This window comes from Cupressus sempervirens, chromosome 9, assembly GCF_028749045.1.
Source record: "Cupressus sempervirens isolate cs-2001-9-10 chromosome 9, ASM2874904v1, whole genome shotgun sequence".
NCBI lineage: Eukaryota > Viridiplantae > Streptophyta > Pinopsida > Cupressales > Cupressaceae > Cupressus > Cupressus sempervirens.
The window spans coordinates 400,464,289-400,489,433 of record NC_143126.1 but is presented as its reverse complement, the minus strand read 5'-3'; the positions used below and the strand labels follow the sequence as shown (position 1 = coordinate 400,489,433).

The 25,145-nt window shown below is 35.2% G+C and overlaps 2 protein-coding genes across 3 annotated transcripts in view; both read left to right on the top strand.

Annotated features, from left to right (window-relative positions):
• Nucleotides 1-8,065, top strand: part of LOC149538950 (Ribosomal protein S5 domain 2-like superfamily protein) — a 28,206-nt gene extending 20,141 nt beyond the window's left edge. The window contains exons 2-4 of one of the 2 annotated variants that reach the window (XR_016356147.1): nucleotides 6,770-7,204; nucleotides 7,458-7,570; nucleotides 7,676-8,065. Coding sequence is in view for 1 of the 2 variants with exons in the window: in XM_089800336.1 (XP_089656462.1) it covers nucleotides 6,770-7,204; nucleotides 7,490-7,570; nucleotides 7,676-7,767 (608 nt within the window). In the remaining variant the exon portion in view is untranslated. The remainder of the gene's footprint in view (nucleotides 1-6,769; nucleotides 7,205-7,457; nucleotides 7,571-7,675) is intronic. The other variant, XM_089800336.1, reaches the window with a different exon arrangement.
• Nucleotides 8,066-9,719: 1,654 nt separating this feature from the next.
• On the top strand, nucleotides 9,720-13,628 carry LOC149538949 (uncharacterized). The gene is made up of 3 exons (XM_089802504.1): nucleotides 9,720-10,739; nucleotides 10,868-11,164; nucleotides 13,245-13,628. The coding sequence occupies exons 1-3, from the start codon at nucleotides 9,993-9,995 to the stop codon at nucleotides 13,626-13,628; spliced, it is 1,428 nt and encodes a 475-aa protein (XP_089658630.1). The 5' UTR covers nucleotides 9,720-9,992.
• Nucleotides 13,629-25,145: the final 11,517 nt, after the last annotated feature.

The following is a 25,145-nucleotide window of genomic DNA, read 5'->3' as shown; positions in this document are numbered from 1 at the left end:
AGACACTGATGAGGGCAACTGGATATTGTTCTTTTGAAGAATGTGAGTAAGCTTATCAATCTTCTTATGGAAACATTTATGCTCATCATGTCTTAACTTTTTGCAATAAGCACATTTATCTCTTTTCTAGATGATTCCTCTCTTGAAGAGGACTTGGATTTAATATTATGTAGTGAAGGAGAGTCATCACCTTTTTCATGTTGCTCAGGATCTTTTGTGTTGTTTGTTTCCCTTTCCTTTGGGAGCCTTTGTAGAGGAGTCATTTGCAACCAATGCCTGATGCTTTAAAGGCTTCAATTGACCCATGTGTGCTAACTTTGCTTGTTCCCTTGTGAGCTGAGTTGCAAATTTATCAAGAGAAGGCATTTTGTATGCACTACCAAGAGCATCCATAGTAGCATAGAATGTGGAAACAAAGATTGAATATTTAGGACCTAGCTTGGAAGAAATAGAGAATATCAATTGCTCATCATCTTTAGTAATACCACAACTAGAAAGCTCCAATCTAATGGAATTGAACTTAGAGAAAAAGTCTTGAATATTGTCAGAATCACACGGACTTAGACCTATGAGCTCATTCTCCAATTTGAATTTTCTTATTCTATTAGGTTTACCAAAGATCCCTTCCAATGTTGTCCAGGCATCATGAGGATGTGTGAAGGATGCAATATGATATAGTAAATCATGAAAGATGGTAGATCTAAGAGAGCCAAGTGCTTTATCCCTTCTATCAAACAATTTTCTTCTTTTTGCAACACCTAAAGCTGGTTCTAGATCCTGTCCAAAAATCATTCTAAGTAATCCAATACTCATCAACTAAGTAGAGGCTGCTTGTTTCCATTCATGATAATTATATAGAGTGAGCAATGAAACTTTTGAAAAATCCATAATGAAATCAAATGATGATTGAAATCAATTGATAACTCCTTCAAATTACTGACTCAATTAAGAAAATTGCAATCCAAGTATTCACCAACTGCAAATATAGCCAAAAAAGACCTATATCTGAAAGTGACATGCCCATTCCAAATCATCGAAATCTAATTACAGATCTGGAAACTAAAGGAAAAATCATGCACTTCCAAAAAAAATTGTACCTGAAAATGTTACCGAATGTGCTCAAATAGAGCCTAAAAGTTGCAAAAAACGGGATTTGCGATTTTCAGAAAAGTTTAGAATCAGAGATCCAAAATCCCCTGCACCATTGTGTAGATTGTGAAATTCTACCCCAAAATAAAAAAAATTCTCAAAAAAAGGAGTCCGTATGAGGGAGATATTGCTGTTTGAAAATCGCCTTTGAAATTATTATTTTTGAATTGCTGCCGCCGCACCTTCAAAAATCAAATGGCTCTAGATTTGGCCTCAGATGTCCAATTTGGATGAAACAAAATTCAATTTAGGGGTTTTTGGACCTCCTCTATATGATTCCAACCTTTGATTTGCACTAGGAACTTCCAATTTTTGCCTGCAATAGAAGGTCACAAAATACAACTCTCGAAATCTTCTCCAAATTGTGATGTCCAAATTGCCAATGCTGCACCAACAATAATTCAAGCCAAGATTGCACTTCTTGAGAAGAGGTTTTCACACCATGAGAGCTCTGATATAAAGTTTTAGGTGACTCTACAACACCCCTAGGATCAAATGAAAGAGCAAGATAACTTCCACAAGAGTTTGGCAAGAGAATTGCATGAAGATGCAAGAATGCTATTATTGATAGTGGACTTGATTGACATCCAATGGATTGATTTGAAATGTACATAATAGGCCTCCTTATATAGGAGAGGCAATAAGGACCTATGATAAAGAGAAGATAAACTATCACCCACACAAGGTGGAATCACATGTCCACCAAAGGTGGATTATCCTTCATTATGAAATGAAGTATGTGCAATGATGAGGATGATAATGTGATAATTGCACTAAAGGTGGAATGAGATAACAACTATGACCACTTAGAGTGGAATTCTCCTACACCCTGTTTAATTGAGGTGCAAACTCCTAAGCATCTCAGTCACAAACTACCATGCAATGCATTATCCTAAGTAAGCTTAAGTGTGTGTAATTAGTGAATATTTAATTACACCAACAATTTTCAACTTTACCTAATTTTCTTATCATGTTTTCCCTTATATTCTTATCCTCTTCAATTACTCTTTTCTTCCTGTTTATTAACCTTTCATAGAGGTCTTTTTGAATCTGTTTTTGTACATCTTCAAATCTTTTGTTAGACAAAATCATGTGCCCAACGATGCATTTTCTAACTGTATTCTGTCAATGGCTGTGTACAGATGATAATATTTGTTCAACTGAACAAAACTTCCACCATTAATTATTGCACAATTTATTGTTTCTATCTTTGGTTTCCAAGGTTTCCTTCCAATAGGAGCTTTTGGTTTTGCTTTCTCTACTGTTTCTTTTACCTCTACTACTTCTTCGGATTCTTCTGATTTAGACTTAACAATCCGTGTTCTTCTCCTCTGTATACCTTTGTAGGTAAGAAGTGTCTTCCTTTTCTTTTCTGGACTAGTAGCCATCTGCTTTCTCTTATTTTTAGGAGGTTCAATTGGCTCTTGTTTAACCTCAACTAACCTCATGTACCTTCTGGTGCTAGGAGGGGTAACTGTCTGCACTTTGACAATGCTAACATCTTCTTCTTGCTTCTTCTGGACAGGTGGAATAAACTGAGGTTGCACCTGTGATACTGCTGCATAGGGTGCCCTTGGTATCTACGTTGATGGACCTGCTATAGTCACTCCTTTTGTAGTACCTCCAATTGCTAAAGGCTTAGTAATTGTATTTCTGATTGTCCACTAGCCTTCATCTCCGCTGCTATACCCATGGCTTCATTGAATTCTTCTCCACTCATTCTTGATTCCTTTTGAATAGCATTATTGAGAGGGGGTGTGAATCAGTATTTCACAAACTTTTGCCTGAAACTGGATATCTTTAACAAACTTATAACTTGCAGAAGAAAGTAAACTAACTATGCTGAACAATAAACACAACTATAAAGTAAAGTAACTCATAACATCATATTTTGTTAACTAGGGAAACCCTAGCCAAGGGAAAACCCCGGTGGGGATGGTTCTCACAAAATGATCCACTAATCAAAAGTATCTTATGAAAGATATTGACTCTGTTAGGAGTCTATTACATCCGTATAATGTCTCGGTCCTTGTTAGAGGACTTAGGCCTTGTTAAAAGCCTCAACCCTGTTAGGAGTTATTACAATTTACAAATGTATACAAGATGAGCCCACTCTCCAAATGTGCAATATATAATGAAATTCAATATACAAAGAATAGATATAAAAACCTCTGCACACTATGTTGATATCTTCAATATCTAATATTTGCCTTTGCTGTTCCTCACAAAACTTTATCACATTTCGCACTGCTCTGATCGTACATTAGAATTTGCATCACAAACATAGCATTATACAAGCTTACAAGTTCACACATTTTCATATCCAAAATCTTTTCCTTTATACCATATATCTCTTACTATAGGTCTTCATCTCTTTACACGCTTGCCAAAATACAAAATTATTTCTTGCTAACTTAGGGTTAACCTCTAGGACGTCATCCCTAATTAATTAAGTAATTAGTTTGATAAACAAAATAATTCCTTAATACAAAATATTCATTTCCTCAAGTGGGCCCTGTTCTGTCTTTTCAATGCCGTCTTTGTAAAACCAAAATATCTGTCTGTACTGCCTTGCACTCTTGCACACATCATCCTGACATATTGTACTTCCTCTAGGTAAGTGCGCACATGCCAGAAATGCCTCTGTGAACTGTGATGACCAAAAAGGTTCCTGTGCTGATAGGTACACTCTGTGACACATAGACAATTTTCTAAGTCTTTGGCCCAAAACTTTATCCCCAGGATCTGCTGACTTCATCTGAGATATATGTTGCCATAAGTGACAACATCACATCTTGTTAACCTAGCCAAATTGCCAACACCAACTTCATCACACCCTTATTTGCTTTGGTGAACTCGAACTTCTAACCCCCTGACAACTCTTCTGTAATGTAGAATGCCATGACCACGATGGTCAAGTGAACTTTTTTGTACTTCCACAGATCATAACTTCCCATTATGGAGGCTTTTGGTCTTCAAAAGCTTATTGTGAATCAAGATGATCGACTCCTCTCCTCATGCTCTAATTAGGACTCTTATTATTGTGACTTGGCAATGGAAACACTAAGCCCTTCACACAAAGATAAAATTTCACAGAGTTGGCTAGTAATCCTGAAAGTTACATTACATCTTATCTGGACCATATAGGTATATGACTTGAAATTGTCACAGCCATTTTGAGTTGAGACTTGGATATGAAGGTGAACTTGGCTGAAAGCTCAGCTAGACCCTACAGAATTAAAAAACAGAGTAAAAATTAGCATATTTCTTAATACTTAATTAATTATGTTTATCCATTATACATCAAATCAAAATCTTGGATATGCAAAACTAACCAAATACCTGTGAACATACATGATATGTATTGGTTCCTGCAAATATTTGTCAAAATTTTAAGCCAAAAGTGTTACCACCTGTCAGGATCAGCATCAAAGATCTGCTATATATGGTCAATAAGTTTATATTCTTTGTAAGATTTGATAGGAAGCTTATGATACTTTATTGGACGAGTAGGTTGAAGCTTAAGGGGTCAGAATTCTTGATTCTGTAACAAGAAAATAAATTCATTTGAAGGAGATTGACAATAAAAGATAAATTCAAGTTTATGACATCTTTTGAAATGTTTAACAGCAAATCCATCGAAAACATTACAAATATGAAATGATTCAAACTCAAAGGTAAAAGTATCCATGTCTTCATAAAATCAAGATAATCTCACTTGATAATTTATGAAATGGGACCTTCAGAAACTTTACTTTAGACTCAAGTCTCACAGTACTCAAAGAGTCTGGAAATGACATTTAAAACTCTGAAGTTACCAGGCAGTTACAGCAATTGAATTTAGAAATGTATACCTGCCAGTTCCTTCTCTTTCCAAAAAGTTATAGCAGAAGGATCTCTTGTAGCTAGTGCTTTTGCCTGGACCACCTAAAGAAATGAATCCCCAGGGAAGATAATATTGCATTTTCAACCAGCTCTTCCACGAGTCATCATTACCTAAAGCAAGGAAATTAAAAGAAGGGTGATAGTGCCTAATATAAGAAATGCATATTACAGATGAATGATCCGTTGAAAACATCAGTGGTTGTTAGATCCTGAATGGTACTTTGTTATTTCTTCTCTATTTAATAATTATAGTCCCCAACTCTTTTCTTTGATCTGAGGGTTCTGTAATCTCTGTAGACAAGTGGTAAGTTTGAGCCAAGAATTACGCGATCCAGTCACATTACAGCCCAGTACTTTCTAGTTGGTCAATTCTTTTCTAAGATAAAACACAATGTGGCTAATCCTATCCTCTAGATTAGATTGTGCTCTCATGTTTGTTCAGATGTTGCCCCTTGTCATGAATGGATTGATGAATTGTTTAAACATGGATCACTTTTAATGTTGAACCATCATTGCCAAATAGTCATGCCTAGTTCTTTTGTGAATATTAGTCTTTAGTTCAGTTATTTAAGGGCATTTATCTGTCTTGTAGAGACAAATTCCGATTGGAAAATTAGTTTGTTTGTCACCTTCTGTTTTCCGGAGTTGCTTGTTTTTCCCAAGTCCAACAAGCTTTTTCATCTCTATCCACAGTATGTTATTATATACAATTTCGTATATCTTCCTTCAAGAGGTTATGGTTATAACTTATGATGCTTCTCTTTATGTTGGCAATTTGTTTCTCTATGAATCAAATGTTACTGTTGGATTAAGAGCATTTAGTATAGAATGCATGGTTTGCATTTTTTTGGGGAGTTAAAATAAAAGCTGAGAATGAAATATCCTCAAAATGACTTTAATTTAATTATGTATTGGATAGTATCATCTAAATTTAGTAGATGATGTGTATCACAAGGGGAATATTGGAAGGTATATATGATTTATATAGTATTAATCCTGGTTTAGAACCTGAAGCTTTTTGCTCATAAATATAATTCATAATGATAGACTAAACTGGGGCCTTTGGTGAGGCAAATAAGATTTTTGTTCACATTTAACACTGAAACACAGGGATATCTAAATGTAAATTGAAATGTTAAAACTGCAGGAAACATCTTGGCCTTCTCAAAAGCTTCAGAAAATATTACCAATGAGTAGCAACATGCTTATGTTTATCATTTCTAGACATTTTTGTTTTTCTAATTAAATCAAGAAGATTTCAGCTAAGCCTATAATTTTTTTTCAATATAAATTGGAATTTGTTACTGATGTTTGCTGGCATCTTTTGTTCAATACCTTGGAAGCATGTTGGACTTAAATTCTAACTTTTTGTTTATTAATGAGAGCATTGAAATTGTCTTCATTGCCCAAGTACATACTCTGTTTAGATACCATATTTATTGAGGAAGGGTCGACTTCAGACTCATTTTTTCCTTTATTACTGGAAGCATTGAAATTGACTTTTTTAGCTTAGATTGTTCTCCAGTTAGAACCCATAAATTTCATATACTAATTTTGACTTTGTTGCATTAAAAAATCATCTTGAATGTTATTATTAATGGCTTTTTTAAATCACTAGTAGTATCAGTTAGATGATAAATAATATATGTGAATTAATGGGAATCATAGAAAATAGGCTTTTTTGCATGAGATTGAAACTAATAGTTTTCTATAATTCTACTGTGAGTCAATTCAGATCGTGCATTTGGAGATTTAATTGCGGCTACAGGAATCACTGATGTGCAGATAGAAAGCTTGATACTTATGAGGAATTTAGAAGGGGTCAAGGGATTGCCACCCCTCAAAGAATTAGAAGATGCTCGCCTTGCCAGAATGGAAAAGAAGTCAATTCGAGGTGAACTAGAAAAACAACGACAGCAAGAAATTGCTAAGGCTAGAGTAAAAAAAGTAGATGAGAAAGGACGATCATATGGAACAGGAAGAAGAAAGTGCAGTATTGCTCAAGTGTGGATTCAGCCGGGAAAAGGAATGTTCATTGTCAATCAAAAAAGTTTTGATGCATATTTTCCCCAGTTAGCACATAGGGCTGATCTTCTTTCTCCATTTGTTTTCACAAAGACTTTGGGTCTCTGGGACATTGTTTCTAAAGTCAAAGGTGGCGGTGTATCAGGTATTTTCTATAGAAGTTGGTTCTATTTCTACACTTAAAAGTAAAGATGGTGCCCCACTTTGGATGCATCCTTCTCACAGTTCTCACAGTGTTATTTTCTTTCTGTTCATATTCATATTTTTTGTCCTTTTGTTCTGCATGCAGTGGAGGGCCTTATGATTCTCCTTTGTAGTTATTATAGAAGCATTTCTACACCATGCACAATGTCATGCCCAGACTGGTGATGACAATATTGTCATTTGGTTTTTGGCAGAAAAGCCGTCATTATATCTGTTTTTCTTACAGGTCAAGTGGGAGCACTTCGACTAGGAGTTAGTAGGGCATTGCAAAACTGGGAGCCTGGATTGCGGCCTTATTTGCGTGCAGGTTTTATCTTTTGATACATATTCTTGTTTGTAGGGTTATGTGCATTTTGTCTCTTGACTTTTTTGATTACTATTTAAATTTGATCTTTTTGTTGCATATTATTAGCTGGATTGTTGACCAGAGATCCATGTGTGGTGGAGAGGAAAAAACCTGGGAAAGCAAAAGCAAGGAAGAGCTTCCAGTGGGTTAAGCGATAAAAGGATAAAAATTGAACAATCATCATTTCAACAAAAACTGAAAAATATGTCAACCATCACTACGCGAAGTTGTTATGGCATTTACTTTGTTGCCTCTGGTATTCATTATATGTAATTCAAGTTAAACCAGTGTGCAATTTTAATCAAAACTGTGTTATAATTACAGCACAGCTTGAAGACTGAAAGTTTTGATCTGTTTACATTGGTGTCAGATTTGCTACTTTTATTTGCTGCAAAAGTTGCTGGCTAAAGAATCACGACTGGAATCAATTTTATAAGTATTAGATGATTCATATGAGATGACACATTAGTTTGAATTCTTTCAATGTTCTTACTAAATAATGAAAATGCTTCTGTTTACTCTTAACATTTAATAAAGCAATGGTGATATAGTAAAAATTTAAATTTGAAGAGTAATCATAGTAATTAGAGTTTTCATGCCCTAAATGATAAATTCTAACAATCTCATCTGATGCACATATCACCAGTGAATTTGTTGGTCTGAGTAAAATATTCAAGCCCAAGCATCATTGAGATGAGTTAAGACCTTGTTTGAAAGAGTTGCATGGTTTACAATATCTAGTTAGATTTGCAGTTACCTTCTTCAGCAGCCTTGTAGTTCGTGTACTTGGCAAAAAACACTGTTTTCATGGCAACCATGAACTGCTGGTTATGGGCGATTCTTGTTTATACAGATGTTCTAGTCCAGGTTGAGGTAATTGAAATGGTGCTCAAGTCATTATACAACTTAGATTAATGGTTTGATAGAGTAAGACAACAAACAATTAGAACGAGAGAGGATAATTTCTAACTGAGTTCACAACTACATGCGGTTGCTCCAAAATTATCCTTGTAATGTGTGCACATGTAAGAGTAATTTGTTTTTGATAGTTAAATGTTGGGAAGGCTTGAGAGGCTATTTCAAAACAAACAGCTGGTGATTTGGCTCTACAATCAAGCTAGGGATTTGCAGTGAAATAACATTGCGACTTGAAAAAGGGCTGGGCCAGTGACTATGTTGTATTTCAGTATATAATCCCTCAAAATAATGAAACTATAACTGATTGTAAATAATGAAACTTTAGCTGATTGTATCAATAGATTATGAATTAGCAGTGTGGTTGATTTGTTTTTTCTCAACTTTGCACACAATCTTTTTGGTCTTAAGAGCTACAGTTAGTCTTCTATTGTTGAATTTGAATAGAGTTGAGAGGACAGGGATCTGAATTGTCCTACTCAGACACCTATTTGTCTTAGTTACCGGATTCGCTTGGAAATGGCCGGATCCGGACTCGGGTCCGATTCGGATCCGGATCCACGTATGGATTCGTGAGGATCCGGGCAGGATTCGTAATCTTGCCTGTGGATCCGTAAGGATCCACGGCCCGCAGATCCTTACGAATCCACAGGCAGGATTACGAATCCTGCTCGGATCCACGCGCGGATCCGCGTGAATCCGCGGCAATGCCAAAATAAACTTGCAAAAACGTGGCCCCATTATCATTTTTTAATATTTTTTTTGTCCTAAAGGCCCTAAACCCTAAAAACGACCCTCTAAATCACAATGCAAGTTCATTTGCTCTCTATTTTGCTCTCTCATTTTGCTCTCTCATACTTGCTAGTTTGAAGTCAAGTGCTTGGATTCGAAGGAGATCGGTTGTGGAGCTTCAAATACCTTGCAAGAAGTGTTTAAGGTATGCATTTCAACCATATTCTTGAATTCTTTTATAGATTATTGATTTATTTTTAGTTTTTCAAATTTTCAAGTTTTTGTGCAAGTGTGAAGCATGTTTTTCTTTCACTTCTTTTTTCTAGATTGCAAGAATAGAACAATGAGTAGTCAAGGTTCAGTGGGTGGGGGTGGGGTTGCATCACCAAGCTTCAAAATTGATAAGGGGTCTCCTTTATGGAGACACACAACAAGAGTTGCACAATGTCCTGGGGGTGGGGCATACATATGAAAATGTAATTTTTGCAACATACAACATAGAAGCTTCTATTCCCGAGTGAAACTACATTTTTTGGGCCCTGCGAGTGAAGGAATTCACACGTGTCAAGGTAGTGATAAGAAGGGATTACCAGCTGCACAAATAGCAGCATTAACAAAAGAGCAAGATGATGTTGATAGAGCAGTTGCAAAAGCAAAACGTGGTGCTTCCAAAAAAACAAATATACCAACACCATCATCTGATCAAACAAACACAAGAACACATCCTTTTTTGCCTATGCCAACCACAAATGATGAAGATGAAGACCCATCTCCACTCACCTGCAAGAGAGGCCCACTAGATAGGGCATTCCAAATTGAAAAGAGAGACATTGCTGATCACAAAATTGGACGTTGTTTAATTGCAAATGGTGTTTCATTTAATTTTGCTAGATCACCTTATTTTAGGGAGATGGTGGAAGCAATAAATGATGCACCCCATGGTTACAAACCGCCTGGTTATGAGAAGTTGCACACTACCATATTACATGATGAGAGGAAAAATGTAGAGGCTCAACTTCAACCAATAAGAGATTTTTGGGTTCAATCGGGTGTGTCTATTATTTCGGATGGTTGGAAAGATTGTAGAAACCGTCCATTGATAAATGTTATTGTTGTATGCCCTAAGAGGGCAATGTTCTTGAAGGCAGTTGATTGTGAAGGGCAAGTGAAAGATGCAGAATTTATTTCACGCATTCTCATTGATGCCATAGAGTCAGTGGGTCCTGATAATGTTGTCCAAGTGGTCACGGACAATGCAAAAGTTTGCAGGGCTGTAGGGATAATTGTAGAGTCTAGATATGATCATATCTTTTGGACACCATGCACCGTCCACTCTCTCAATTTAGTGATGAAAGCAATTGGCACCGAAATAGATTGGGTGAAAAGGATATATGAGGAAGCTGAAGAGATTCAAATGTTTGTGACAAATCACCACATGTCACAAGCAATTTTTAGGAGTTTCTCGGACTTGGAGTTATTGAAGGTAAATTTTTATATTTAATATATAATTGAATATTATTGGATTCCACAATCATTAATTTTTGTTGTTGTTTACATTAACATGTTTTGATTTTTAAATGTTTTACTAACTTGAGTTTAACATGTTCTTAGGTTGCTGAAACCCGCTTTGCCTCTCACACAATCGTCTTGAGACGACTTGTGAAGGTAAAAGAAGCATTGAAGCATATGGTCATTAGCCCCCAATGGGGCATTTGGAAGAATTCCAATACAACAAGGGCTTTAAATGTGAGAAGAATGATACTAGATGAGGATTGGTGGGGTCTTGTGAGTTATGTGTTGGAAATCACCGATCCAATAATGGCAATGCTTCGCTTTGCAGATAGTGATGAGCCATGCCTTGGGGATATTTATGATTCCATGGATAATATGCTGGAAAAAATTAAAATGGTAAGTTTTACGCTCTTTTACAACAATTTTTTATTTGAGAGATATCTAGATTTTGAAGTTTAAATTGACATATTCAATAATTATAATTATTATTCATATTTCATATCTTAGGTCATACAGAGGAGGGAGAATGATCCTGAGGACACCCTTTACAAGAAGGTGGAAAAAATTGTGCATCATCGATGGAACAAGATGACCACACCTTTGCACCTCCTTGCATATGCTCTATCCCCGAGGTACTGTAGTTCTTATCAAATGTTTGTGCTTATTTTATCCAATGTTTGTGCTATTGATATTTGATAGTTGTATTGATAATTTTTAATTTCTCTTTAGGTTGCCAGCTCTTCTGCCGCTAAGCGGAATTGGAGTACTTACTCCTTTATCCACTCAATCAAACGCAACCGGTTGGCTCCAAAAAAATCAGAGGACCTTGTGTTCATTCACAACAATTTGCGCTTGTTGTCACGGAAGGATCCTAAGTACAAGAAGGGGCCCGAAAAGCTTTGGGATGTAGCATCGGAGACTCCTGATTTAGATATGACCATCCGGGATCTTGCTAGATCCACTTTGATTGATGTGGATGATGAGGAGGAGGATTATGAGTTAACAATCCCCTCTACTACTAGTGGTTTGGGTTCCTCTACTGATACAGATGCAGCACTTGCAACTCACCAGTACCCCTCTGATGTGGATTTTCTTGGAAATCCATTTGATGATTAAATAAAAAACTTTAGTGTTGACTCTTGACTCTTTTATGAGTAAATCATGTTATAAACTTTAAGTTTAATAATCTATATTTTGAATGTTACAAACTTTCACTTTTAGTAATTCAATGTGAATGTGTTGATTTTCTTTATAATCGTGAAAATAGATTAATTATCAATGTCATCGATCAAGTATACTAGATTCATAGATGCATACTAGAATCATAGATTCATACTATGAAATGATTTAGTTTTAGAATTATGTATATTTCTCTTATTTTAAAGTGTATATATATATATATATATATATATATATATATATATATATATGTGCACGAATCCTCCACGAATCATAATTGGGAAAGAAAAAAAATCCCGAATCCACGGATCCGATTCACGTGCCCGAATCGGATTTGTGTCACGAATCGGCAACTAAGCTGTTTGTTAATTAGACTTTGCACACAATCATTTTGGTGTTGAGAGCTACATTAAGTTTTGTATTGTTGAATGTGTGCAGAGCTGAGAGGAAATCTGGTTCGTCTTTAGCATTCTGTTGTATGCATGCATTGTCAAGTAGCAGTATAGTTGATCATTGTTAATTGAGATTTGTGCACAACCATTTTGCTTTCAAGAGCTAGATTTAGTCTTTTGTATTAGTGAATTTGAGTAGAATTAAGAGGAACTGAACATGAATTGTAGGAATGCGTGGAGATAAAGAAACACTAGTAGACCTATTCCAAGATTTGGAGGTAAAGCTTTAAACTAGAACAAATGATCATTTGTTCATAAGCCAAAATTGGTAGTGAGAATCCTGATGGTTTGATAGTTCTGAATACTTAATCAGAGTATTCTGATTATGAACAAGTAAAGGATGCTAATAGCATATAGTTTGCATGTACTAAGTTGAATGGTCATGGGATCTTAGGATTAGAAAGGGCAAGGAAAATACATAAATTTGGGAAACGTATTTTTGTAACATTTGCATATTAATTGAGTTTGTTTACGTTGCAGAACTTGAAGCAAAAATTTAAAATACACTCATTGAAGACCACTAGGGAATTCTGAATCGACCATAAGAGCAATAAAAAAATGGTTAAGATTTTTAAAAATATGTAATGATCTCTGCCATTCCACACAAGATTAACTTTGTTTATTTAAGTTGTTTTCATTAGAAGCATACCTGTCTGATGTCAAGGATGAGAATCCAATTTCTTTTTAGTAGATTTGAGAATGAAAATATATTTCTCAAAGAGGCTGAATGCATTGAAAGACAGTAGAAGCTAGCTAAGCAGAAACAAAGATAACAATGTAACATAGAATGAGTGGATCTTGGGGCATTTCGTGATTCTAGCATCTGCACTTGTACTGATATGCAGGGGCAGGAAGTGGCTCTTGGAGGTGGTGGTAGGACGAGCTCCTTATATGCTGAGGGTGGTTTTTCTGCAATGGACCTTGGAGGCATGGTTGTGAGAATTGTGGTGGATGGAGTTGGAGCTAATTTTTTTCCCTTTTGCTGGCAACTGCTTCTTCTAGTGCTGGAGGCTCCTCTTCTAGAGCTGCATTGGTGTTGCGTTCCAGGTTGGGGATTTTCTTTCTGTGTAATTGGCTTGTGGCTGTATAATGCTTTTTTGGTGACAAGAGGTGCGGTGGGTTGCAGTTGTGGTATGTTATACACAGGACCTGTTGGGTCTTTGCGGGTGGCCCCTGCGCGTAAACCTCTGGATTTTAGTGCTGATTTTTTATTTCCTTTTGCCCTTTAGTCTGGACTGTCCATTTTTGTTGGTATGGAAAGTGGTCTTTTTTATTGGTGGCCAGTTGTTGGCTGATAGTTTTCAAGGGCATGCCTTAGTCTTTGGTTATTTTTGGTAAGGATTGGTGCAAACGTTGGGGTTGTTCTTGTCCTTGCTAAGTTGGGGTGTCTTCTAATGGCTTTCGTGAGGGCTTGACAAATTATATTTTCTTCTCTTTCACGGAGAGTCCCCTATGGAGGTGGAGACTTACTTCATGAAAGAGGATGCTTGTAACATTTTGTGGTCCTCTCAGTGGCTGCTTAAACAAGGGCTGAAATTGTGGCAGGCTCTCTTTTTTTGCTGATCTTTTCATTTTCTGTTTCTATAGAGGAGAGCTTCTTTTTTGTTGAGGTGGAAAGGAATTGCAGAGGGGGGGTGGATTTTTGTGGGGGTGATGTTTTTTACTGGATGGCTTTAGGTACCATTTTACTACCCAATTTGAAGGCTCTAAAAGCCTTTCAAAATCCCCTTTATGTATATGTCACACTACATGAGTTGTTAATGGCCTTTTTAGCCCATGTATTGTAAGTGGCTAATCACAGCTCCTTGTTCTCTGAGTGGCCTTTTTAAGTTGATGTAGTGTAGAACTGAATGAACCCCCAATGGAGGTGATCCAGTTCCCAACAAATAACCACACAGTGGAAACACAACACAAGATACAAGATTTGATACTAATCACAACTCTTTATTTATAAATCAATTGGTTGCATGCAATGTGCCGAGCTGTAAGGCCTTTCTAGTTATGGCCAAATACAAAGCAAGTAATTGTTCTGCAAGATCTCTCAAAATCCAATCCAAACCCTAGCTAGTTCAGATTTGTAGCACAACAATACTATGGTAGAAACCTCCAATGAGATCTAAACTTGAGCTCACAAGCCACTAAGCAATCTCCTTGTTTCCCAAGTTGTAACTACTAGCTCTTCTCAACTTCACTCCTCTCAGCTACTTCATGTTGAATATATGATGATTCAAGACTCCATAAGACCCTCTACTTATACCCAACTAAGCCAAAAGTTGGCCTAGTAAGTTACAAATTAAATAAACCCTTACATTAAATGCATATTTGAGCCATAAGTCACTCTGTAATAAATATTAAATACAAAATGTCTTAGTTGGCTTACAACACCCATTAAATGCATTAGGATAAAGATCCAAGGTCCAAATAAGTCCATACATCCCTACGTTCAATCCACATCATGATCACACACATTAATTATGCCAAGTCAGCTGAGCAAATCAGCAAGAACTCCATCACGCAAGCCACACTGCTTAGCGTCAGCAAAAATCACAAGCATCACCAAGCTCCCACAAGCATTGTTGAGTTCCACTAGTGTCGAACAACCAACACACGTCGAGCACTGTAGTGAGTGTTGAGCAACATAGCGACTGAGCTCCTCTGTCAATACTGCATCTAGAACTACCCAATAACGACTGAGCACCACTCTTTTGGTGATCGAGTCCTCAACTCCAAAGCCAAAACAACTCCAACATGCAAGGTGTCCAACTTCCCCAGGATGCCCTAGTATCGTAAGTAACATTTAATATTATTTTTGATTGTGTGCTCTTTGTGGACTTCACTTGTAACAACCAACACCTTTGTTAATGTGTTGTTGATTTCTTGATAGCCCTTCGGTTGTAGTTGTGTATGAGTCAACCCCCATGTGTGGTTGTCGATTCTAACAAAAAACATAGTTTGGATGTCATTAAATAAGACACATAAGTGGTTTTATTGGCTTACGTCTCAAGTCTAGAGATTGGGAACACATGACATTAGAATATTCAAAATAAAAAATAAAACATAAAATGAGAAAAAAGTATTGTAGGCTAATGCTGAGGGAGAATTCGAAGAGATGGCTTTTGAAATACCTTACATATGGAGAAAATTTATTAGTGAATAATTTTTTTTTTATTGTAAGGCAAGAAAGAAATGGACCATGACAAAAGAAGAATATTTTAAAATCAAGTGTAAGGTTAGAGGTTATTCTTGCAAGTTGAATGTAGATAGTGATAGCATTGAGAGCACAAAAGTTAGGATGTACAGAGTCTCCTCATGACAATCTTTGGGCAGTGCAAGGTTGATTTCCATAGTAAGAAATACCATTGTTAGATATGGTGTAATGTGGTTTCTATGGCTGCATTACATGTGTTTTTATGTAGGTCTTGATATAATGACATGAGCTTAATAGAAAAAATTCTTTCCAAATTGTCAAAGATGAAGTTTAAGTCACCATGAAAGGAAAAAGAAGCACAATGAAATTATGCCTCACAAAAACGTTCTAACAATTTATAATAAAGTATAAATGTTTTATTTGTTGATTCCAAACCCAAATTAAAAACTATTGTGAATGTTGAGATGCCAAAATATTAGAAACATTATTAAAAGAAAGCAAGATAAGATAAGATAAGATAAGATAAATTTATTAATGTCCAACAAAAGACCACAACGTGGGTCTATGGGACTGGAAGCTTACAACAAGGAAAAAATAGACAAATGAAGCACCAAACGGTGTCCAAAAAAGAAAGAACAAGCACAACAAAAGAAGAAGAAAGCAGGAAACATCACAGAAAAGATTAGGTATCCGTCTTCAAAGGGAAAATGTCCAACAATGACTGATCTGTGTGGCTTTCAGAACCCCTGTGATGAATCTGAGTGCCACGAGAGGAGTGTCGTTGGCAAAAAGGTCCCTTGCGGGGTCTCACCGATCTGGAACAACCTGTGTTAGGGAAACTGTACGGTCGCTTCACACCACGAGCTGGAAGAAAAGAGTGAGTTGCCAACTAAATTTTCACTCATGATGAAAATTTCTTACTATGTTGATTTGATAAGACAAACTAGTCAAATGAGGCTTACCATATAAGGAGACAATCACTATGTGAAGGGTTGAATAAGCAAGTATAAGATTTGTTGCTTAGGAGGTTGACTAAATAATGTTTGACCTTGAGTAGTATCAACAATACTTACAATTAAGAATGGATTTGCCACTAAGTTAAGGGTGGAATAAGCAAGTACAAGATTTGCTAGTTAGGAGGCTGATTAGAGAATGTTTGACCTTGATTAGTATTGACAATACTTACAACAAAGAACGAGTTTTCCATAAAGTGAAGGGTTGAATAAACAAGTATATGATTTTCTAGTTAGGAAGTTGATTGGAGACAGTTTTGCCTTGTGTAGTATAAACAATACTTACAAGAAGATCGAGGTTAGCACTAAGTGAAGGGTTGAATAAGCAAGTATAAGATTATCTAGTTAGGAGGTTCTTTAGATAATGTTTGACCTTGTGGGTGGTATCAACAATATCAAAAACAAAGAAAGATGAAAGGATGGTGTGTACATTTCTAAGATAAGATTAAAATAAAATGGAATTTTAAAAACTAGCCATACAAGAAATTTGTTTTGTGAATTAGTAATAATAAATAAGAATTCCACTTAACTCATGACAATTAGAAACACTATATTTTAAAACTGGGGATGTGGCTGAAAATTGTGGGTTTGACAAAAAGAGTTTGATGGCTTCTTGGTGGATTGACACTTCAAACCAGCATTATGTGGTTAAGAAGAAATTTGATTTGAGCTTTTCTCAAGCGGTGGTTGAGGGTCTTGCAGTTTCTCCTCAAGTTGATATACCTTGTGGGATGTCTCTTATAACTAAGTCTGCCCCTCATGTTGTTTCTCAGTCTACTATTGGAAATAGGCCTATGGTGTCTTCTTATGATGGCGGAAAAGGTGTTGCTGAGACTTTGGTTGGTGTTGTTGGTTCTGCACTTGCTGTGTTTCAGAATGTTCTTGGCTATAACATGGCTCTTGCTAGAGGATGGGTTGTAACTCTTGAGAGAAATGTTGGTGTTGTCTCTACTGGTCTTGTCTCTTAGAATGTTGTCAGTCTTGTCTCTCAGGCTTCTAGTGTTGGGTTCTTTTGCTTGGTAGGATACAATTGCTAAGGTGGAAGAAGGTTGGATTACTCTAAAAGGAAAAAAATCTAAGATGTCTATACCTTCTTTTGACATGACCCTTTATTCCTCCAAGTGTAGGGATAAAGGTTCTTGTTAATGCTTTTGGGTTGTGGGAGTTGGGACTAGTGTTTGTGCTGGTCCTTTTTCTAGTTTTTGGTTGCATATTGGTATTTTTAATGCAACTTTGCTCTTAGGTTGTGGGAGCCTATTGGTAAAACCCTTGTCTTGGTGTTGAACCATTCCTTGTCGTGGGCCTTTTATGGATATCTTTTGTGAATCTTTCTATAAAGGGTTTCCAGTTCCTTCAAAAACTATTTTTTCTTTATTAAAAATAAATAGAAACATTATCAATGGCCAATATATACAAATGACTAAAAATATCGCCCAGGATATGATGATTATGAAATAAAAGCACATGCAATAATGCAATAACTTGAGTTGTAATGACTAGCAACTTGTTGCACAAGTTCTTATCTCGACTTAAGAGTGCAAAAAACCCAACTAAGTCGACTATTGATCTATCCACCCCAACCAAGTGGTCTTAGCAAGTTATCTAGGGGAGCACTCTTGAAATGACAATATGGAAAAGGCATAAGAAATCTTATGGAATCTAAGTTTTTCAAGAAGATGACAGGGAAGAGGACTATAGTGCATCCCATGCTACATTTGGGGCCAATCCTCGATCCCCAAAAGGGCATGCAAGCCAATCAAATAATTGGGAAGAGGCCTGCAATACATTCCATCCTACACCAAGGGTCCTTCCTCAATCTCAAAATGGCTATATAGGTTGAAAGTGTGAATTTTACAAAGTGACGAGCCTTTCCAATATTGTTGGGAAATACGGTGTCTCAACCTTAGCAATTCCAAAGTATATGTTTAATATTGTTTTAGGTTTGGTTGGTATTTTTTCTATTAAATAATTGTGCTCCATCATATAGGGTAAAATCTTATGATTTGGCACTTTCCATATGCCAATGCCTTTAAAATTACATTATTAGTTGTCAAAAGATGCCCATCAAGTGGTATAATGCGAAAAAAACTATTTTTAAAATAAATGTTATGATGAATTTTATGAAAACATTAAGAACTAAAACTGGAAGGGGCCAATTTGACAATGCAAAATAGTCATTATAACACATGCAAGAGATATGTTACATAATTTATTTATTGCCTATGATGCATGCAAGAGTATCTCCTATTCTAGAGGGGTAAAGAAGATTAATGTAGGAGTTGGATGAATTTTTACCTTGGTATTTTGGAATCTTGTTTTGATCCATGCTAATGTCTATGGTTGGCATTTGGAGCTCCCATGAGTCTATATATTGAGGGGTTGAGTTTGAGCCAACATGAGTGGTATTATAGGTACATAGATGTTTCTAAATTGCTTCAAGATTGAGAATTTTTTTAGTGTTGTAATCTCTATGAAGAGTAATACGAATTTTCCATCTTTTGTTGGATATGTTTTTTGAGGATGGCTTTCTCCATGTAATCATGGTGTTAATTGTTCACTTTTGTATGCTGGTATAGATAATTATATTTTCATTTGGTAAACACTGTTAGTTTGGTTTGTAATTGATTTGAAAATTCTTATATTATTGGCGACCTCTTAATTTCTAACACTTGGCATCCAAGCTTGGCTAATTCTCTATCTTAGGTGGTAGAATGGAGGCTTTTATTTGACCTTTTGTGGGAGTTTTAATCAATCAATTTTTGCAGATTTGTGTTGATACCATGGCTTCAACCTCATCTTATTTGGACATAGAGAAGTTTAATGGAATGAGCTATGATTTGTAGAAGCTAAAAAAAAAGGATATCCTTGAAGAATGAGATCAATAGGAGGTTTTCAAAATTAAAGAGAAACCTATTTTATTTTTTTGATGAATACAGGGAGAAGACAGATGAAAAGGCACATGGTACTTACAAATTGTGTCTTTTCAATTTCTTTTTCTCTAAATGTGTCTAAATGAAAAGACCACATATGCTTTGTAGAATTTAATTGGTGAGATCTACCAATCCAAATATTTACTAACACACTTTATTTGAAAGAAAACTTATTTTCTTTGAAGGTGAAGTGAGGTGAATCAAGAGCCAAGCATATAATTTCCACTTACTTAATTTTGAGTCAATTCTTTCTTATTTATCTAATTCATCAGAAAATTTCTTCTATACTATCACCGCTAACCTTGAAGATCCAAAGATGAATGCCCTTTTCAGAATTTGTTGGCACATGAGATGAGGAAAAATAATATGGATAGTTTGGGTAAGCTCTCACTATCAAGAGAATGCCTCAATAAAGAGATTATAGAGGAGATAAGAATGGACCCAGAGACAAGTCTAAGGGCATATCTAAAACTCATGGTAAAAGACACATAGTGAAGTATTGAAAACATGGAAAGAGAGGGCATATTGAGAAGGAATGAACGAATTTGAAGAAACAATTTAATTCCCCTATAGAAGTGGTTTTCCGCATGAAAAATACAATGAAGGAGAAATCTACCTTGGTGATAACTCTTCATATCTCAATGTTGAAAGGGGCAAATATTCAATTTTGTTGAGTGACAAAAGAATAAATTCTCTTTCAGGTGATTTGCATGTCTTATGTTTAGAAGGAAATTCAATTTCAGTTTCTACGTTGAATGATATGTTATTGCATCTAACATTCAACAAGCATGGTTGCAGATTAGTAAGATGAATCTTGTTGGTGGAGAGGGCGACACAGAAGGGGACTTTATTTAAGCTTGAACCTAACACTATTGATAAATCTTTAAATGTAATTGAATCTGAAATACTTGTACATTGTTTCACTAAAGATTGCCACATTAGTAAGAATGGTTTAAAAAACATTTTAAATAAACAATTGTTAAGATGATTTCCTATTTAGATGAGAGTTTTGAAAAACAAAAAACAAAAAGCAAAATCATTTTCTTCAAGGAGTAATAAATCTAAGAGAAAATAAGAAAATAGTCATTCAAATGTTTTTGAACTAGTGGATATTGAATCGATTAGAATATCCAGATATTTTGTCTTTTTCACTAATAATATATCTACGTATACTTGGTCATATTTTACAAGACCTAAATTTTAAGTTTTTCCTAAGATAAAAGAATTAAAGTTCTTAGTTAAAAAATGAACAAATTGCAAAATTAAGGTTTTAAGAATTGAAAATGGATGGGAAATGAATTCTTAAACAAAAAAACTACTATGCATAATTAACAAAATGGAGTGACAAAAATGTTGAATTAGACAATGATGGAAAGAGCTAGATGGCTTTTTCAATGTGTCATTTATACCAAAAAAAGCCTCTTCATTGGTAAATAATTCCTCTAGCTAGGTTGTGATTATGATGATCTATGTTTTCCATCTTGGGAGTACTTGTTGTAGAAGAGGAGGATGCTTGATCCTCAAACTATATATATATATATATATAACTAATAATGTTTCAAGTTGTCTAATTGTAATTAATTTTTGTCAAAAAATGTAGTCAAGTTCTAAAGTTTAGCATAGTTTTGTTCTTAAATTATTTTAGTAACATTAATTTCTATTTTTCTATTAGCTATTTGCAATTTAGCCAGGGTTTTATTAATTTTTGAATGAAAATAAATAGCAATTTTTTTGTAAGTTTATCTGGAAGCTTCCATTTTTGAATGAAAAAAAAACTTTAGTAAGTGTTGGCTCCTGATTTGACAAAATTTTAACCTCTTAAAAGATTAAAATACCTAGGAGTTAGCTAGAAACCATAATGGGCATTCTGAGGAACACAATAAGAGGACCAACTAATAAGACTTTGTGATGTCTTCTCCACTTTGAGCTCTGCAAAATTTAGGTGAGTATATTGAGGAAATTATTCCTTATTTCTTTAAAACTCAACTCTCAAAATGAATTTCCTTATAACAGATAAGTTAGCATTAATTCTTCTAATTCTAGGGCTGTAAAGGAGATGATAAATGGCTATTCTACCAAACCCTAAAACTCCATGAATCAAGTAGAGGCTCATGTTTCAAATCTTCAACAACATAACAATTAAATGATTTATTTATAAAAGATTTATACCATATAAACATTCCAAACTAGATCAACTTCAAAGGATGACCAATGCCTTATCTATTGGGCTATCAACTCACAGGAATTTGACATCTACCTCTAGATGTATCTTAACACTTGTGAGAAGAATATCAATATTCATTTTGAGATCTCATTCTTATTAAAATCTTCAATGAAAACAATAGAATTGTTCCAATTTACATTAAGCATTTACATAACCTATTAGATTTATAGCAAAAGTAAATTTAAATATAATTCAAAATGAATTACAATTGAAATTTAATGAACTTTGCTTATTAAATCTTAGAGAATTAAATGGAAAGCAAAACAACAGACAAGATCTAGAATGAAAAGCCAACTTTCTGTATTTTGTAATAATTTCTTTGTAACATATACAATTCAATGCCAATTCCTATAATAAGAAAACTCAATTAGACCAGCAATTGTTAACTTTTTTCATTCTATCTCTTGGAACAAACTCATATAGTATACATGGACTGACTTAGAAAATGAACAAAACTATGTTCAAACTAATAATTCTTGAACCCTCACCCACATCTTGGAAATCCTTTTATAGAATAAGGATTGAAACAAGCTTCAAATGAGAGGACACATGTTCAAAAACAAGATACAAAATTACCTTTTCAAATAAGACAAATGAGTTACAAAAAGAATGATGGAGATAGCCAATATTTCAACAATTTTCATTTTGGATGTTTAGGATCAACTTTGTTGTTTGTAATGAGAGCATACCCCCAACATGTGAACCAAAAAGATAAGGTATCTCTTTTAGATAGTTGTCCTCCCTCTTCATGTTAGTTTGAATTTTCTTAGCTCATTCAATCACTATCTCCAGATGGAATTGCCTTTATGTATGTTGTAACCTCCTAGATAGTAATATCTGATTCCTCATCTGGCCAGGTGGCTCCTCTAACTGTATTAATTTCATTTAGGCACTTACTCTGTTTAGCATCTATTAAGGTTCTAACCTCTGCAACTATTTTATTTATATCTACCTCCAACTTGTACAAAATATCAACAATATAAAAAATGGTTACCATGTTAGTTTCACCATTGCTATATGTAATGAATCTTTCATGCTTTAAGATATTGTCAAAAGAGTCTGACCATTCTTTCCATTCCCTCAACTTATTGTCATTGTCAACAATCTTCTATATGAAACTAAGTGTCCCATTGGTAGTGGTCTTCATTTTATTATTTATTAATTGTAACTTACCAAAAAACCATGCATTCATTTCTATGACCATGTTTACCATTTTCCTTGTGGAAATGATCATCCCTTTGGGAAATTCCTTTTTCTAAGGAGAAATTGGGACTAACTTGTCAAAGAATGGAATGTAGGGACCGCAATTGGTGAAAATTGGAGAAAGAATTGGTAATGCATCAAAGCACTGATACTCTGCTCCCTACAAAGCAATGTAACTACTTTGGAGATTCTAGAAACTTGTTTGAGTATACTTATTTTATGTGAGAGCATACTCTCCATTTTCCTAACTTCAACTTCCTTTCCTACTTCTCGATCTTCCACCTCCATTTGTTGATCCACACCCACATTTGATCTATCAACATCTGTTTGGGTCTCTTGATCTTTTACCTCTGTGATAGGTCTTGTTACATTCTTTAAAGTTCTCACCTCATTTTTGAAGGCAACCATCTTTTACTCTAGCACATAAGTCTTCTTCATTTCTTCCTCATACTTCTTTCTTGTTTCAATGGATATGCTGTAGGTTTGAATCAACTGCTCCTCAAGTGTATCCATTTTTCTCTTCCCCATGAGTGAAACTATGTTCATCATGTTGTGTATCTAGTCACTTGATGTTGTAATGACATTCTAGAATATCACATTACCATGGGGAGAGAATCTGACCTCCATCAGTATTGGTTTAATAGAGTCAGGTGCCATACTCCAAATTACCATTTTTTTTGTATCTATGTTACACCCAAACCCCTACACTTCTCCAACAATGTTAGTCTCCTCAAATGAGACAGATCTACTTTGTCTTCTTATTTGATCCAACAAGAAAGATGAGCTTAATTCTCATCCAAGAGAAACATTCCACTTCTTTTTACCAGCTCTCTAGTCTCATCTATAGTGAGAGTCTCACTGTTTGGATCATATTCTTGCAATTTTTGCACTAGTTCTACAACTTTTTTCTTAGGAGTCCATGGCTGCAATTGCAGAGGGAGTTCATTCTGTTTAATCTTAAACATGAAATATTTGAACTCCTCAAAATTGATGAAGTCATCATCCTTCATAAACTCTTGAGCTTAGATGATTCTTACATCTATCATTCTTGCTTCAAGCTCTAGTTTATTAGGGATTTATTCATTTTGATTTGCCTGTCTTATCAAGAATTTGTGTCTAATATCATCAAAATATTTGGTCCCCCTAGGCAATGATCTATAGGGATTTTTCCATTTGCTTGTCTGGGATTTCTACCAATTTCTTCTTTTTTTTTGCCACCTTGGGCCTAGGAAGAACCCTTTAGTTGCTCTTCATCATCATCAATCTTTATGATATCATCCTGCTCCAGAGATTCAGGTGCTATTCTATCTCTTATTTCACAAGGCACCTGAAATATTATAGCTTCATAATTGTTGAGGCACTTATTGAATATATCTAGATACCTCTCCTCATGATTGAAACCTTTAAAGGAGGGATCTATTCTTTTCATTTCTTCTTCAATCGTCATTAGCTCCTTCCATTTCATGGTCTTGTCTCTGCATACCTCTATCTCCAGGCAATTCATGATTACATCCTCTTCCCAATAAGGCTTTCTATTGGGCAATTTGAACTTTCTCATTTTTTTAAGGCATGCCTAACTAGATCATTAAGGTCATAAGTTCTAGCAAGTGCTGAAGGTAATAAAAATTCTCTCATAATTCATCTAACTCTTTAGTAGCACCCTTGCTATAAAAAAATCTCATACTTTGACATTTTTGCATACAAAGGATCCCTTTTTGATTGTAGGTCCCAAATATTCTCGGTTCATCATTATTGGTTGCCAAAAGAATTCTATAATCCCCATTCTCTCTGGAATGTGCCTAGGCAAAACATGAGGGGGTTGGGGGCATCCATAAATCCTTATGATGGAAAAATTGTCAAAAAGAAAAATAATCCTCTAATCACGTTCCCATTGCCTATCCCCGTTAGGGCATACAAAAGGTCTAATTAACATCTTAACCCCCCTAGGGACCCTTGCTATTATATCAACTAACACATTAGAAATTGGATATACAAAACTATTATAGAAAGCTATAGAATTGGAATAAGGATAAAACCTTTGCCATGACCTAGTCCATAGTTGCACCAAATATTTTTCTCCATTCTCCCTTGTTCCCTCAATAAAGTTAGGACTAATGTGCCCTATGTTCTTGTATAGAATGATATGCATTAGCAATGAATAATGGTGGAATTTGAAATTCCCCATTTCTCCTCTCTGCACAAATTTGATTTCATTGTGCATAAAATTT